This window comes from Sus scrofa, chromosome 5, assembly GCF_000003025.6.
Source record: "Sus scrofa isolate TJ Tabasco breed Duroc chromosome 5, Sscrofa11.1, whole genome shotgun sequence".
Classification (NCBI taxonomy): Eukaryota; Metazoa; Chordata; class Mammalia; order Artiodactyla; family Suidae; genus Sus; species Sus scrofa.
This window is the reverse complement of record NC_010447.5, coordinates 7627454-7646224: the sequence shown is the minus strand read 5'-3', so window position 1 is coordinate 7646224 and position 18771 is coordinate 7627454. Positions and strand designations below refer to the sequence as shown.

The 18771-nt window shown below is 42.1% G+C and overlaps 1 protein-coding gene across 1 annotated transcript in view; it reads right to left on the bottom strand.

Moving 5' to 3' along the window:
• The window catches only part of SLC25A17 (solute carrier family 25 member 17), a 47343-nt gene that overhangs the window by 23756 nt on the left and 4816 nt on the right, over positions 1-18771 (bottom strand). Inside the window, exon 2 of the mRNA XM_003126004.4 lies at positions 2364-2424. Within this exon, the coding sequence (XP_003126052.1) occupies positions 2364-2424 (61 nt within the window). The remainder of the gene's footprint in view (positions 1-2363; positions 2425-18771) is intronic.

Here is an 18771-nt window from a genome sequence, read left to right as displayed (position 1 = left end):
ATACATCTGGACAAAACTTTCCTTGAAAAAGACACATGCACCCGCATGTTCACCGCAGCACTATTCACAACAGCCAAGACATGGAAACAACCCAAATGTCCACTGACAGACGATTGGATTAGGAAGATGTGGTATATATACACAATGGAATACTACTCAGCCATAAAAAAGAACAAAATAATGCTGTTTGCAGCAACATGGATGGAACTAGAGACTCTCATACTGAGTGAAGTAAGTCCGAAAGAGAAAGCCAAATACCACACGATACTACTTATATCTGGAACCTAACATATGGCACAAATGAACCTTTCCACAGAAAAGAAAATCATGGACATGGAGAATAGACTTGTTGACAAGGGGGAGGGGGAGAGAGTGGGATGGATTGGGAGCTTGGGATTAATAGATGCTGACTATTGCCTTTGGAATGGATAAGCAATGAGATTCTGCTGTGTAGCACTGGGAACTATGTCTAGTTACTTATTATTACTATTATTGTTATTTTGTCTCTTTTTGTCTTTTCTAGGGCCGCACTTGAGGCCTACGGAGGTTCCCAGGCTAGGAGTCTAATTGGAGCTGTAGCCGCTGGCCTACACCACAGTCATGGCAACGCCAGATCTGAGCTGCATCTGCAACCTACACCACAGCTCATGGCAACAATGGATCCTTAACCCACTAAGTGAGTCCAGGGATCGAACCTGCAACCTCATGGTTCCTAGTAGGATTCGTTAACCACTCAGCCATTACAGGAACTCCTGTCTAGTCACTTATGATAGAACACGATAATGTGAGAAAAAAGAATCTATACATGTATGTGTAACTGGGTCACCATGCTGTACAGCAGAAAATTGACAGAACACTGTAAACCAGTTATAATGGGGGAAAAAATCATTATATAAAAAGTTTAAAAAAAAAGAGAAACACAAATACCATATGATATCACTTATATCTGGAATCTAATATACAGCACAAATAAACCTTTCTACAGAAAAGAAACTCACGGACTTGGAGAACAGAATTGTGGTTGCCACTGGGGAGGGGGAAGAGAGTGGGATGCACTGGGAATCTGGGTTTAATAGATGCAAACTATTGCCTTTGGAATGGATAAGCAATGAGATCCTGCTGTATAACACTGGGAACTATATCTAGTCACTTATGATGGAGGATAATGTGAGAAAAAGAATGTAAATATGTATGTGAGACTGGGTCACTTTGCTGTACAGCAGAAAACTGACTGAACACTGCAAACCATCTATAACGGAAAAAATAAAAATCATTTAAAAAAATCCCAAAAAAGAAAAAAATTAGAAACATTTGCCTTTTGACCCAACAATTCCACTTTTGAGAATATACCCCATAGAACTTACAGAAACAAACTGGCATATGAACAAATCTATTCTACAAGAGAAGAAACAATCCAAGAAGCTATTATAGGGGAGGGGTAAACAGGTTATGTTGCATCCACAGCATGAACACTGTATAGCCAGAAGAAGGAATAAGGCTCCCAGTGCGTGGATTTGGAAGGCATCCAAAATATGCTGTTAAGTGAAAAATGCAAGGTAGAGAACACTGTGAAAAGTACGCTTTTTGAGTAAAAAGGGGAGAAAATTAAGAATATATACATGCACTTGTTATTCTTCAATGGGGCTGAGACTAATAAATACATTATCTACAAAGGAGAGAAAAGGGGGCTGACTAGAGCGAGACTTTTCATTGTACTATATATCTTTTTATGTACTTTGGGTTCTGAGTCACACAAAATTATGAACTTTCCAAAACCTCTAAAATTAATTAAAAATAGTAGACACGAAGGGCTTTAAGATAGGAATTAGTTTACTCAAAGCTAATCTTACTCCCATCTTTTTTAGGTAAGTCCTGGGATAGGCTTATAATTTCAAGCTGAAAAATACTGACAAAAAACCAAGCAGGAGGCATAGGAAGTTGCATCGTCCTCTAAAGCGAAAGAGGTAAACACAGACTACATGCCCCGATGAGCAACGACAATGACACGCGACGCCACCATGTCTGCTATTCTCTCTTCTTTTTCCAGAAAATCTACCAGTAAAAAATCTCCACACTGTGCCCTGGAAAAGTCATACTGTTTATCAGAATGAATTGTAGGGATTCGCAATTATTCATGCCAGCCCACTCAGGTCTCTCAGACCAGAAAACGGCTGAGGCGATGACTGATCCACGAACATGTCTGTTAATTGGGAAACAGCAATGATGACCAGTATTTAAAGTGAAAATAGACAGCAGTACGTTTCTAATAAAACGGAATATCCTTAGGTTCATTTAGAACTTATTACAGACATGTTTGCTTCCTGGCATCAAATGAACAGGAATATAATGACAATAAGACTCACCTTGAAGTCGAAGTCGAGCCGTGTCCAAGGGAAAAAATACCGTCATTGCCGTCATGCTTCCCTGAAAAGTTTGAAGAGCCTTTATCCATTAGAGTATCACAAAAATAATGAGCCATGACTTTTAAATGAACACAACTTCATTATTATCAATGGGCCAAATCAAATTTTCGGTGAATAAATATATAGAAATATTTTAATCTACTGGGGTCATTATATATTATAGAAGTTATTGTTTGAACTTCTATAATTACATACTCTAACACATATATTTAATTTTCCAGAAGAAATCTCTTTCTCTGATATTGAAAAAAAAAAAATGTAGTGAGTGCCTGGAGCTGATAAACTTAAAGATTTACAATCTAGGACACATGTCAAAGGCAGCAAGTAAATGGCTTTTTAACTTTTACTGATTGGTTATTACTCCTATGCTCTCCTCTGATACCCTCAGAAATCAAAAAAATCTAGTAATCACACAGATAAACAAGTCTTTTTTTTTTTTTTTTTGGGGGGTCTTTTTGCTATTTCTTTGGGCTGCTCCCATGACATATGGAGGTTCCCAGGCTAGGGGTCGAATCGGAGCTGTAGCCACCAGCCTACACCAGAGCCATAGCAACATGGGATCCAAGCCGCTTCTGCAACCCAAACTGCAGCTCACAGCAACGCCGGATCATCAACCCACTGAGCAAGGGCAGGGACCGAACCCGCAACCTCATGGTTCCTAGTCGGATTCGTTAACCACTGAGCCACGACGGGAACTCCAAGATACACATTTCTATACTCTTAATTTAATCAATATATATATTCACCGCAAAGTAAAAAGTTAAGAATTACATTGTTCTTTAAAATAGTTGTTTGCTTGTGTTTTAATTAAAACAGGGACAATACCTTTGCCAAAATTCTATAAGTAATTCATTCAAGGTAATACAATGACAAAAATTATCAGCGGATAAAATAAAAAGAGGCCAACAACCAGTCTTTTCATTCACAAGGCCTGATGACAGGTAAAACCACAAGCATATAGTTAGGGTTAAAATTACATGCATGAAATTTCCAGATGGGTGTATGGTTCTCAGCCTAGATGCAGGCCCACTGGGGGATATTCTTAGGCATAAGATTAAGTTTTAGGCTATTGATCTAATAATGGTTACATACAATATTTTTATCATGAAAACAACCAGAAACTAGGTCAACTTTACAGATAAGAACAAACATTTTCTAGGTCTCTTATCCACTTAAATAGGTCAGCCTGCTTGACAAGGGAGAACACTGTATTGTCCTATGAGTACTCTTCAAAACTCAGATTAAATGTTACCATCCCCAGAGTTCCCATCGTGGCGCAGTGGTTAACGAATCCGACTAGGAACCATGAGGTTGCAGGTTCGATCCCTGCCCTTGCTCAGTGGGTTAACGATCCGGCGTTGCCATGAGCTGTGGTGTAGGTCGCAGACACGGCTCGGATCCTGCGTTACTGTGGCTCTGGTGTAGGCTGGTGGCTACAGCTCCGATTGGACCCCTAGCCTGGGAACCTCCATATGCCGCAGGAGCAGCCCAAGAAATGGCAAAAAGACAAAAAAAAAAAAAAAAAAAGTTACCATTCCCATCCATCAGGTCACACAACTGGTTGTCTGTCGCGCTACGTTCCCACAGCACTTGTTTCTATGTCTCTCACAGCACTCACATCACAGTGAGGTCTAACTCTTCCACCAGATTTTAAGAATCATTTTATCTCTTTGTATAGTGCAGATTTTTTTTTTTTTTTTTTTTTTTTTTTTTGGTCTTTTTTAGGGCTGTACCTGCGGCATATGGAGGCTCCCAGGCTAGGGGTCTAATCGGAGCTATAGCTTCCAGCCTACGCCACAGCCACAGCCACGCCAGATCCGAGCCGCATCTGCAAACTATACCACAGCTTATGGCAACGCCGGATCCTTAACCCACTGCGTGAGGCCAGGGATCAAACCCGCGACTTCATGGTTCCTAGCCGGATTCGTTTCTGCTGTGCCACGACAGGAACTCCTAGTGCAGATTCTTAAATAAATGTTTATTAAATTCACTCTACTTTCAAGTTGGTTGTTTTTTTTTCTTTCTTTTTTTTTTTTTTTTGGTCTTTTTAGGGCCACAGCCTTGGCATATGGAAGTTCCCAGGCTAGGGGTAGAATTGGAGCTGCAGCTGCTGGCCTATGTCACAGCTTGCAGCAACACCAGATCCTTAACCCAGTGAGCAAGTGCCAGGGATCAAACCTACATCCTCATGAATACTAGCCGGGTTTGTAACCCACTGAGCCACAACAGGAACTCCTATTTTCAGTTATTTATGCTATTTGGATGGCTCCCACATAAATGTCCTCTCCTAGTAAGAACCAGGTAATATCTGGGAAACACTGGATCTGCAAAGGTTTACTGTCTACAAAATCTATTCTTCCAGCGTCCTTGCTCATCTTACAGGCAATTTCCAAGAAAAACACGGGCTGAGAAGCTGGAGAATGCATGTCAAAGTTATTAAGGCTAAGGTTTACTTCCTAGCAAGCGTGGTATAAGCACATCTCTGCAGGGTATTGAACAGACAGGGCAGCTCCAGGCAGAGCAGTCCTGCCTGGAAACTACTTTTTCAAAAAACTGAATCACCTCTCTCCCTCTTCCCTGCCAGCTTTAGATAAGACACACAGGAAGTTTCCTTAGAAGACTCTGCCCTAGCTACCCTGAAATCTTAAAGAACATCTCATACCAAGATAAAGAGAAAAGTCTGTCCAAAGAGCTCAAAGGCCTATTATCTCCTCAAGGACTAGCATAAAAAATCCGCAACTCTAAGACTAGAAAACACTTTTTAAAAAGTAATCCGTGTTTATAGAACCAAATGTAAATATTAACAATAAAAGTGATGTTTGCATTTTTCTACAGAATTAAATACCTATTATAGAAAAATTGTTAAAAAAAAAAAAAGTAATCAGTACTGGAAAGATCAAGATGGTGAACTGAAAACCCACCCTTCCCTCCTCCCCATTCCAATCACCAGTAAAGACTAGAAGAGAGGGAGTTCCCGTCGTGGCGCAGTGGTTAACGAATCCGACTAGGAACCATGAGGTTTCGGGTTCGGCCCTGCCCTTGCTCAGTGGGTTAACGATCCGGCGTTGCCGTGAGCTGTGGTGTAGGTGCAGACGCGGCTCGGATCCCGCGTTGCTGTGGCTCTGGTGTAGGCCGGTGGCTCCAGCTCCGATTCAACCCCTAGCCTGGGAACCTCCATATGCCGTGGGAGCGGCCCAAGAAATAGCAGCAACAACAACAACAACAAAAAAAGACTAGAAGAGATTTAAATAGAAAGGTGCTGCATAGAAAAACAAAGAGGGGTCTGAAAGGTGGATCAGAAATTAAAGACAGCAGAGTAGAGCTTTTTTCAAAGAAGAAATCACAGACCAAAATGCACAGAAGGCATGGCAGGCAGATACGGCAGGTCCCTTGAAAGATGACCACATCCTAACCCACAGCACCTGTGAACATGTCATATTACATGGCAGGGTGCTTAAAATGGGGAGATTATTCTGGATTATCTGAGTGGGCCCAGTGTAATCACAAGGGTGCTTAAAAGTAGAGTAGATGGGAGTGAGGCAACGTGAGGACTCCACCCACCGCTGATGGCTTTAAGATGGACAAAGGGGCCACTAGCCAAGGAATGTGGGCAGCCTTTAGAAGCCAGAAAAGGTAAGGAAAAGGATTCTCTCCCAGGGCCTCCAGAAAGGAACACACTTCTGCTTTATTTTATCTTTTTATAGCCGCACCTGTGGCATATGGAAGTTTCCCAGCTAGAGGGTGAATCAGAGCGGTAGCTGCAGCCTATGTCACGGCCATAGCAACACTGGATCCAAGCCGCATCTTCTATCTACACCACAGCTTGCAGCAATGCCAGATCCTTAACCTGCTGGGCGAGACCAGGGATCGAACCCACATCCTCACAGAGACTATGTCAGGTCCTTAACCCACTGAGCCACAATGGGAACTCCCTGATACCTTCATTTTAGCTCTGTGAACCCTGCATCAGACTCCTGACCTACACATCTACAGATATTAAATGTGTGTTGTTTTAAACTACTCAATCTGGCAATTTGTTACAGCAGCAACAGAAACTAAAACAACACAATTACGGAGTTGCCATCGTGGCTCAGTGGTTAACGAATCCGACTGGGAACCATGAGGTTGGGGGTTCGATCCCTGGCCTCGCTCAGTGGGTTGCGGATCCCGTGTTGCTGTGGCTCTGGCGTAGGCTGGTGGCTACAGCTCTGATTAGACCCCTACCCTGGGAACCTCCATGTACTGCACGTGCAGCCCTAGAAAAGACCAAAAAAAAAAAAAAGGACAAAAAAACCCCAAAAACAACCAAACAAAAAAACAACACGATTATGACAAATAGCGGGGACAAGTGCTGGGAAGCAGAAGGGATCTCTGGAGTGGCTTTCAGTTAACTAGCTGGTACCATGATAGCTACAGCCAGGCAGTTCCAGTTCCAGGCAGCAATTGCCAAGGTGAAAATCTGAACTTGCCTGAGGTGAGGAGAAACACTCGGACACAGCCAGTGCCACACCTTGCTAGAACCTATGTCACCTGCTGACAACTCCTGGAGGCCAACGGCAGTAAACAGGTAGAGGCAGGGGAAGGGGGCACAGTGGCAAGGAAATAAAAAGCGTACCCTATTTAAGGAGAGGGTGAACACACACAAATGTGAATTTATTCTCAGTTTTGTTAGAAAGCTTAAGTTTAAATATGAGTTAAAATTTAAGGGTGAAATGAGGGTTTCTACTTTCAGCAATATGTTAGTGTAGACCACACACTACAAAATACTAGAACTGTTAAAAATAATATAAAAGTATTTTAAAAATATAACAAACACCCTTTAGATGATTAACCAAAATTCCTAGGGGCCAGAAAGAGTAGAAACGCATAAGGTTAAGCAGGCTCTTTGGTGTTGGCTGCCTGAGGATTTTTTATTACTATTTAAAAAAAAAATTGAAGTGGAAGCGTTCCTGTCGTGGCTGTGGTGTAGGCCGGTGGCTATAGCTGATTTGACCTCTAGCCTGGGAACAAAAAAACAAAAAAAAAAAAATTGAAGTGGGGTCACATAACATGAAATTAACCATTTTAAAGTATACCATTCAGTGACATTTAATACATTTGTAATATATGAATTCATAATATATTGTGTAACCACCACCTATTTCATGTTCCAAAATATTTTCATCACCCCAAAAGAAAACCCTGTAACCATTAAGCTGTCACATCTTAAGTTCCCCTCCTCTCAGTCCCAACAACGCCTAATTTGCTTTCTATTTCATATTACAAAAAAATCATGCAAGAAGTTCCCTTGCGGTTCTGTAGGTTAAGGATCTGGTGTTGTCACTGTAGCAGCTTGGGTCGCTGCTATTGTGTGGGTTTGAGCCCTGGCTGGGGAACTTGCCAATGCCACAGGCCCAGTGAGAAAACTGAGCAGGAGTTCCTATTGTGACTCAGCAGAAACGAATCTGCTTAGTATCCATTAAGATGCAGTTTTGATCCCTGGCCTTGCTTGCTCGGTGGTTTAATGGGACTGGCATTACTGTCACTGTGGTTTAGGCTGGTGGCTATAGCTCTGATTCAACCCCTAGCCTGGGAACCTCCATATGCTGTGGGTGTGGCCCTAAAAAGACCAAAAAAAAAAAAAAAAAAGTTCAAGATGTGACTGACCTCTTATGTCTGGCTTCTTTCACTTGCACAATGTTTTCAAGGTTTGTCCACCCTGTATTGTTCTCAATCCATTGCACCACAAGTGAACTTCCTTAAGTCAGACACTTTACAGGTGGCAGAATTGTGTTTAAACATAGACAGTCTGGCCCCAGAGTCCACACACTTAAACCACTGTTGTAATTAAAACTTAAAAGAAATTACTAATTCGGAATTAAAAATCAGTTTAAAAAAGGTAATATAGTAATATGGAATCTATTTTATGTGTTGTCAAACTTTTTTTTTTTATGGACTGGTCTGGAAACCCAGCACAGAGCCTGACACAACATAAGCTCTGAACTTGTTACTAAATGTATGACTGTGTCCACCTACAAATACACTTACTATCCATGAGAAAATGTGTTCCAAGTGCTCAAAGTAAATTCAGAATATAGCTGTTCCGTACACTGAGGACTTGCTGCACTGCTATCTATACCTCACCAAGCGAACACAAAGATGACTGTTTGCATAAGCAGCTGTTACCTGAAGCAAAATATTTATTACCTACGTAAGTCTTACGTTAAGCTCTATCATATGATTTTTCAAAATTCATCTTTTCATAAATACTAAGTGTTTTGTTTTTTCTTTTCCTCTAGGACACTCTGTTCACTTACACAAAATCAGAAGGCACAAAATACTGAGAAGATCACTACAATGTACAATACTGTTGTGCCAGAGAGGCGTACAAATCAATCCATTATTTTGAGTCCCACAGAACTCTAACCATCTGAGTGAGAGTTCTATTTCTGATAACAATTACAATTTAAAAGGCTCTATTTCCAGAGAAACAACCTTCTTGTATCTCACGAAAACCAAACATTTTTAGTCACAACTTTCTAAAGCTCCTTCTGGCATTTAACCACTTGGTGCTGGGGAAACAAATTAATTCCTACACTGCATTGGCACCTGGAGCTGGAAAAGCCTTTAGAAATCACCCAGCAGAGCAGACCCTTTCCCCGGAAACTGAGGCGTCTGGGTCAGGGATGTTAAGAGGTCTGCCCAAAGCCGGACTGGCAGAGTTTGAACCTAGCTCTCACTGTTCTTTCCACCTCAGTTCTCAACCTTTTTTTCAATGAAGACATGAGTGATTTTTCATTTTTCTCTTCTACACGTAAAAGTATACACCATACACACAAGATATGGGAAATTCTTAACAGGGATTATATGGGAAGAGGAAGGAATTAAAGGTGAATTCCATTTCCCTTGTTAAGCATCTCTATATAATTACTATTTTAAAACAATAAGCATGTGTTTTAGTTTTGAAGTGAGGAAACAAACAAACAAACAAAGACATCAGAATACAGAATAATATACCGTAAAGATTCTCAAAGTATGGTCTGGGGATCCTTGAAAGTCACCAAGCCCCTTCCAGGGCTCTATAGGATCAAAACTATTTTCATTAAAAAATACTACAAAGTAAACTCTACGTTATTTGCCTTTTTCACTCTCATTTTCTCACAGTGTGTAATGAAGTTTTCCAGAGGCTCCATGACGCGTGATGTGGTAACAGACTGAATGCAGAAGATAAAAGATCCAGCTGTCTTCTATTAAGTCAAACATTGGAAAAGTTTGCAAAAATACAAAACAATGCCACTCTTCTTACTATATGGGGGAAAATATAGTTTAATGAAAGGTACGTCAACATGTAACAGGTTTAATATTTTCAGCAAATAAATAAATCTTAATGATTTCTCAGTTTTAATTCCTAATACAATAAATATCAAGTTATTTACCACATATGCAAAGGCTCTTTAGAATATGCAATAATTTTTAAGAGTATAAAGAAATTCTGGGAGTTCCCACTGTGGCTAGGTGGGTTAAGAATCTGACATGGTGTCCATGAGGATGCAGCTTTGATCCCTGGCCCTGGTCAGTGGGTTAAGGATGCAGTGTTGCTGCAAGCTGTGGCACAGGGCGCAGATACAGTTCAGATCCCGCATGGCTGTGGCTGTAGTGTGGGCCTGCAACTGCAGCTCCTATTTGACCCCTAGCCCAGAAACATCCATATGTCACAGGTGCAGACCTACAAAAAAAGAAATTCTGAGACCACGTGATTTGAGAAGTGCTGTTATAAACATGCCATTAAATAGGAAAAGAAGTACATTATTAACAAACTTTATTATTAAATACATCACTTCTAATATTCCTTTCAGCTGATGTTATAGCAATGCGGCGTAAGGAGATGAAAACGTCACAGGACAACTGGGTTGGGCACTATCTTCTCCAAGAAACTTTAAAAGGCAAATAACTCTAAGAAAAATAAATACAGCCTATAATTAATGCCTTAGGGAAATCGTTTATTAGAGGCTTGGGTTTGGTGAGGTTTTTTAAGTCCTAAGGATACTAGACAGTTGATAAAGGACATCTAGCAAGATGCTGAAAGGAAAAGCAAATGCAAGTCTGGAAGTAACCTGAACATTCTGGAAATTCAAAGGCTACTATTGTCAGAATACAGACAGCAAAATCAAGAAGGGAATGAAAGTCTCTAGGGGTAAGCAGCGGTCAAGTCAAAGGCTTTTGCTAAATATATTAAAGACTATTCTAGTGAGTGATTGGACAAGATGTGGGGAGAGGAAGAAGTAAAACTTCGAAGACAACGCCCAGGTTTCTGGCTTAAAAAACAGGGAGACAGTGTTTTCATTAACTGAGAAGTAAATACTGCAGGAGGAGCCATTCTGAGCAAGAGATACTGATTATGGCTTTGCATTCACTGAACTTTTAAGCGCCTCAAAGACTTCTATTTGAAGATGTCCAGCAGGTTGCCAGATCTGTCTGGAGTTCTAGAGATTCTAGGAAATGCAGATTTGGAAGTTACTGGAATATAGTATATTTCTTCCCCTTTAAGACAATAATGACTGTACTGTGACCCAACAGGTTTTTGTTGGGGGTGGGTAGGATCACTATTTTACTAACAATGTGATTGTGTGTTATTTCATTTTCAACAAATAATTACTGAAAACATATTACATAGCAGGACATCATGTGTTTATATTTTCTATTTTATTGATTTCTTCTTTTTATTACCTTCCTTTTCCTTTGGGTGTATTTTGATATTCTTGTCTAATGACGTCTTGAGATGGAGGCTTAGCCCACTGATTTTAAGTCTTTCTTTTCCAAACTTGATGTCAAAGCCCTACTCATTTCCCTGGAGTTCCTGCTGTGGTGCAGTGGGTTAAGAATCAGACAGCAACAGCTTGGGTTGCTGAGGCCCAGGTTCAATCCCCAGCCAGGTGCAGTGGGTTAGAAAAGGATCCAGCACTGTTGTATATGCCACAGCTGTGGCTTGGACTCAATCCTTGGCCTGGGAACTTCCAGATGCCATGGGTGCGGCCATTAAAAAAAAAAAAAAAAAAGTTTCCCTCTAGGTATTTGAGCTGTATCTGCAAGTTTTTCAACTCAGTGGTTTTTCATATAATCACAGAGTTACACAACATTCACCACTATCTACTGCAGAACATTTTTATCACCTTAAAAGGAAATCTGTACCCATTAGCAGTCACTCTCCATTCTCTCGTCTTCCCACACCCTGGGAATCACTAATCTATTTTCTGTCTCTGTTTTGCCTGTTTTGTACATTTCATATAAATGGAACAAATAACACACAGACAGGCTTCTTTCAAGGCCTATCTACGTTGTAGAATTAGAACTTCAGCCTATGTTATGGTTGAAAAACATTGTTATGTGGATATATCAATTTACTCATTCATCAGTGGATGGATTTGGGTTATTTCCACTTTTTGGCTTTATGAATAATGCTATAAACATGTGTGTTCAAGTTTTTATATGGCTATGTTTTCAGTTCTCCAGGAGTGGAACTGCTGGGTCAAATGGTAACTCTGTTTAACATTCTGAGGAACTACCAAACAGTTTTCTATAGTGACTACACAATTTTATACTCCCACCAGCAAAATATAAGTTCCAAATTTCTCCATATTCTTGCAACTCTTTTTGATTACAGCCATCCTAGTGCATATGAAATAGTAGTTCATTGTGGTTTTGATTTGCATTTCCCTGATAACTAATGCTGTTGAGTTTTCTTTCACGTATTTATTGGCCACTTGTATATCTTCACTAGAAAAATGTCTATTCAAACCCTTTGGGCATTTTTTTAAAAAACTGAATTACAATGTCATGTTAGTTTCAGGTAAACAGCAGTGATTCACTTTATATATATAAATATATATATTCACCTTTTATATTATAAATATTAAATATATTAAATATAAAATATATTAAAATGTTTAGTCACTTTAATAGATGCATATAAAGTGAATATATAGTTGATTTACAATGTCATGTTAGTTTCAGGCACACAGCACAGGGATTCACTCTATATATATATAAATATATATTCACCTTTTATATTATAAATGTTAAATATACTAAAATGTTTAGTCACTTTATATATATTTTTATAAAAATATAAAGTGAATATATATAAATATATGCACATATATTTATATATATATTTTTCAGATTCTTTCCCCTTATAGGTTATTATAAAATGTTAAGTATAGTTCCCTGTGCATACAGTAGGTCCTTGTTGATTATCTATCATATATAATAGTCTGTACATGTTAATCCCAAACTCCTCTTTTATCTCTCTGCCTTCCTCCTTTAGTAACCACAGACTGTTTTCTAAGCCTGTGAGTCTATTTCTGTTCTGTAAATAAGTTCATTTCTATCTTTTATTTTTTATTTTAGATTCCACATATAAGTGATACCATGTGATTTGTCTTTGCCTTACCTCAGTATGATAATCTCTAGGACCACGTTGCTGCAAATGGCATTATTTCCTTCTTTTTTATTTTTTAAATTTATTTTTATTTCTTTTTGTTTTTGTTTTTTTTAGGGCCACACCCACAGCATATCTAAGTTCCCAGGCTTGGGGTCAAATTGGAGCTGCAGCTGCCAACCTATGCCACAGCCATAACAACACAGGATCTGAGCCTCATCTGCAACCCACACCACAGCTCACAGCAATGCTGGATCCTTAACCTACTGAGTGATCCCAGGGATCAAACCTGCATCCTCATGGATACTAGTTGGTTTTGTTTCTGCTAAGCCACAACAGGAACTCCTAAAGACTTTTTCTAATTACCTCCTTTTAAGGTTTTTATTTATTATTTATTTTTTGGTCTTTTTGCCATTTCTTGGGCCGCTCCCGCGGCATATGGAGGTTCCCAGGCTAGGGGTTGAATCGGAGCTGCAGCCACCGGCCTACGCCAGAGCCACAGCAACGCCAGATCCAAGCCACATCTGCAACCTACACCACAGCTCACGGCAATGCCGGATCGTTAACCCACTGAGCAAGGGCAGGGACCGAACCCGCAACCTCATGGTTCCTAGTCGGATTCGTTAACCACTGCACCACGACGGGAACTCCCTTTTAAGGTTTTTAAGCCAAAGTAATATAATGCCCTCAGACACGTACCAACCTAAGTTAATTCTGTAAGAATCTGAGCAACTAGATTCAAACTCTGGGTCTGGATAAGCCAGCTGTGGAAAAGAAAGCCCTTCCAAAAAGAACTGAACATGTAAATTGTCAGAGATATAGTTCAAGTGCTCCTGGTGAACAATTAATATCCGCGTACCTCCAGTTTGATTATACACGTGCATACTCAATATTTAATATCACTTTGTTCTGATAAGTTTAAGATATTCTGAAGCTAGTTTTGAATTAAACAAATGGATGCAGAAAAAAGCAAGAAGTAAGGAGAAGGCAGGAGTTCCCACTTGGCACAACAGGATTGGCAGTGTCTCTGAAATGTTGGGATGCAGGTTTGATCCCAGGCCCAGCATTGCCATAGATATGGTGTACATTGCAATTGTAGCTTGGATCTGATCCCTGGTTGGGGAACTCTATCCATATGCTGTGGGGAGGCCAACAAAAAAAAAAAAAAAAAAAAAAAAAAAGAGAGAGAGAGAGAGAAAAGAGAGGGGAAGAAAAGGAGGAGAAGGCATCTAGGCATAACAGCGGAAGAGAAGCAGAGAAGGGAGACTTGGGCTTTAGCCTTCAGGCCCATAACCAAATAACTTACTGGTAAATGTGGTGAAGTCACTTAATATACCTTTTTCCATTTTCCTATCTCTATGTGAGAATAAAAATACTTGACCAAGCACCTTGGAAACAACCCTATGAAGTGAGTACTGTTATTGTCCCATTTTACAGATGAGGAAACTGAGACAAGAGAGGTTGAGAGACATGTCGGAGCTCACATATGTGATAAGTGGCAAAGCTGGGATCAGAACTCAGGCAGTCTGATTTCAGTCTACACACTTTTTTTTTCTTTTAGGACCACACCTGGGGCATATGGAAGTTTCCAAGCTAGGAAGTGAATCGGAGCTACACCTGCCAGCCTACTCCACAGCAGCTCAGGATGCCAGCCACATATGTGATCTATAAACCACAGCTCATGGCAACGCTGGATCCTTAAGCCACTGAGCAAGGCCAGGGACTGAACTGGCGTCCTCATGGATACTGGTCAGGTTCATTCCTGCTAAGCCACCACAGGAACTCCTGATTTCAGTCTACACTTTTAACCACTAACTACACTGCCTACCTATCAAAGTTTTAAAGAGATGTGAGAAGTTAGAAAATTCTAAGTATTATTATTAAATCTAATATGAGGAGTTCCCATTGTGGTGCAGCAGAAACAAATCCGACTAGGAACCATGAGGTTGTGGGTTCGATCCCTGGCCTCGTTCAGCAAATCAAGGATCCGGCGTCGCTGTGAGCTGTGGTGTAGGTCACAGACGTGGCTCGGATCTGGCGTGTTGCTGTGTCGTAGGCCAGTGGCCACAGCTCCGATGAGACCCTTAGCCTGGGAACCTCCATATGCCACAGGTGGAGCCCTAAAAAGAAAAAAGAAAAAAAGAATCTAGTATTAAATTAACCAACTCAAGTTAGGATGCATAGAAAACTAGAAAACACAGTTATGGAGGAAATGATCAATAGCTTTCACTTACTGGGCCCCTATTAGGTGTCAGAGAATAGAAAAGCTGTTTTACTTAATTTATTTTATGAATATTCACAGAGCTCTGTGAGGTTTTTGAATTTAAATTAGAGTTAACTAAATTGAATCTGAAAACATAGGTTTTTAAATTTATAAATCAATGAGCGAAATTAGGGAAGTCATTTAATGAAGCAATCTCATCGTTTCTTCATAATGGGGTGGTAGGAAGTCACATTAACTTATTTTTATTTATTTATTTATTTATTTTTTATTTTTTATTATTATTATTTTTTTTCTGCTATTTCTTGGGCCGCTCCCGCGGCATATGGAGGTTCCCAGGCTAGGGGTCCAATCGGAGCTGTATCTGCCGGCCTACGCCAGAGCCACAGCAACGCAGGATCCGAGCCGTGTCTGCGACCTACACCACAGCTCACGGCAACGCTGGATCTTTAACCCACTGAGCAAGGGCAGGGATCGAACCTGCAACCTCATGGTTCCTAGTCAGATTCGTTAACCACTGCGCCACGACGGGAACTCCACATTAACTTCTACATCACACTAAATAGTTATCATAGTAAAAGTTAGAAACAATGCAAATGTCCATACATAAATTACGGAATACCCAAATGACAGAATATTTCGTATTATAAAACTAATGATTTTTAAAGATTTCTTAATGACATGAGAATAACATGTCACAGAGAAAACAGAGAATGAGGAAGATACAATTACATTTTGACAAGCACTGTTTCTGACAAACTTTAACCCAAACTTCTTGCTGTAGTATTTTAGACTCTCCAACTTCACTCACATCCTTTGACTTATCTCCTTTGACACCAGCTAAGGTGAAGGTTCTAGAATGCTGATTTACACATTAGAGCCTTTTTGTTTTGTCTAAAAGTCTTCTATTTCCCTCCTATTTCATTCTGCCTACCAAACTCCTACTCTTTCTTCAAGACCAGGTCTAAATATGTCAACCTTGGGGGCTTCCCATCACCTTCACAGGCACAGCCCACCACCTCTTCCTAGGTACCACCAGGAGGCTAGTCCACACCACTTCCATTCGCCTAAGAAGAAAATCCCAAGGACATGGACTCTTCCACTGACCTTACTATCCAGAAGGCCTTGTACCGGAAATCAACAAGTTCTACTTGGTTTCTTCTAAAGGGAGGTAGTGAGTCTACATGGTAAAAAGTCCACTGTAATGTTAAGTGTATGAGCTACAGAGTCAGAAAGTTGAGCCTAATTTTCTCTTTTGATACCAATTGGAGAAAAGGGCCCTGAATAAGCTTCTTGCACCATTCTAAGGACAGGTATGTCTGGGCTTTGAGTCACAGAACAATAACAGGTTGGGTTCGTATTTCTGCATGCCTTGAGTTTTCTAACCGTCAGCATTTATTTGATGAAATATAATTCTTTTCTTTCGTCTTTTCTAGAGCTGCACTCACGGCACATGGAGGTTCCAAGGCTAGGGTTCTAATCGGAGCTGTAGCCCCCAGTCTACACCACAGCCACAGCAATGCCAGATCTGAGCCTCAACTGTGACCTACACCACAGCTCACGGCAACACTTAACCCACTGACTGAGGCCAGGGGATCGAACCCTCAACCTCATGGTTCCTAGTCAGATTCGTTAACCACTGAGTCACGACAGGAACCCCCTGACTGGTGTCCTTATGAGAAGAAGAGAGATACAGAAAATGGCTGTGTGACAAAAGAGGCAGAGATTGGAGTGACACATCCGCTAGCCAAGGAGTGCTGGCAACACCCGAAGCTGGATGAGGCAAGGAAGGATTTCTTCCTGGTTTCAGAGTGTGCCTGCTGCGTGCTGCTCTCAACACCTTGATTTTGGACTTCTAGCCTCCAGAACGATGAGGCCATAAATTTCTGTTGTTTTCAGCCACTTGGTTTGTGGTGGTTTGTGGTAGTTTGTTCCGGCAGCCCTGGAAACCAATGCTGGTGGGAGCATGGTTTCCCCATTGGTGTCGCCAGGACACAGAGGGGGCCCTTTGAGATGCTCAGGTTGATGGCATCCTCACCCACATGCCACCTCCAGATCCCTCCCACCTGTGCATGTGTGAGATGGCTGTCACCATAGAAGGTCAGTGCTGCTGGGACAGCTTCCAAGGTGGAGCTGACACCTGAAGAGCAGGGGGGCCAAACTCCTGCCTGGAGGGGTCTTTTAAACCCCCCGATCTTGCAAAGAGAGCAAGCAGGTGAGAGTGCCGTAGTCAGGCCCCAAAGAAGCAGAACCTGAGACTGTGGTGCTCGTGCAAGGGATTCACTGAGGGAGGGCTCTCAAGAGAAACCTGTCAGGGGAAGATGCTGGGGTAAGATGCGGTTTCAGGAGAAGTCCAGCCTCAGCCTGACCCCTGGGGGAGCTCTGGAGTATAACTTGTCCCACAGAGGAGGTTCCCCAAAAGGCAAGGGGCTGTGGGGCGGCCATCCTCTGCCAGCATCTCCTCAGCCAAGAGCACACGCTTCGAGGGGGGCACAGGTGTGAGCCCTTGGCAGCCGATACCGGCAGCAGCTGTCGGCAGTGGGGCAGCCCAGGGCAGCAGCAGCAGCTCCGTGCTGGATGTGGGTGCCTGGACTCAAAGGAATCCTGACTCTGCTCCCCACTGGCCATGCTCGAGCTGTTCCTGTCTGCATGCAGGGTTCAGCTAGCAATGCAAGGAGATGGGGCCACGGGGGAGGAGGCGCGCGGGCGGGGAAGGAACTAACTAGAAGTTAATCAAGGTCTCTTCTTTTTCTGGGGTGACTCTGGAGGAGTACCCGTGTAGAAGAAAAAAAAAAAGATGGTGCTGGCAGAATTCCTCATGGTTTAATGATCAGTGTTCCAAGAACAACACAGCCTTTGACTTCTTCTTCCTCTGAAACTCATTATTTAAACAGAAGGTTGACTAAAAATCAAAATACCTTTAAAAAAAAGATCTGGGAGTTCCCATCGTGGCGCAGTGGTTAATGAATCCGACTAGGAACCACGAGGTTTCGGGTTCGGCCCCGCCCTTGCTCAGTGGGTTAACGATCCGGCGTTGCCCTGAGCTGTGGTGTAGGTTGCAGACGCGGCTCGGATCCTGCATTGCTGTGGCTCTGGCGTAGGCTGGTGGCTACAGCTCCGATTCGACCCCTAGCCTGGGAACCTCCATATGCCGCGGGAGCGGCCCAAGAAATAGCAAAAAAGACAAAAAAAAAAAAAAAAAAAAAAAGATCTGGGTCAATTAATGAGTGTAAGTTTGCTTAATTAGTCACAAGGGGCCAGTTCTCTGAAGTGACGTGATATCCTCCCCCTTCCCCATCCTTCTGCCTCAAAAATAAAACCAAAACAAAACAGGGCCTTCCTTGGTTCCACATTCAGGATAAAGCCAGGGCTGAAGCCTCACTTGGTGGGCAGCCAGGCGGTGGGGTGCATGGGGGATGGGAGAGGAGACAGGCTCCCGTCACAGGGCAGGACGATCACCCCACCGCCACCCCACCCCCGTTACCCTGGGGAGCCTGATTGGGGGGACTGTGCAGAGTCCCGTTGGGGAGCATCTTCAGGGCTGGCCCCCGGTCCTTGGCCCCCGCTTGTCCATCTGGATCTCGCCCACTTGATCTGCTGCCTCCCTGATCTGGGAGGCCAGCCAGTTTCTGCCCTCATGTCACTGGCGATGGAAGTAAGGATGGGGCTGGACACAGACCCACCCGAGATGCTGGCACAGCCGCCCCCGA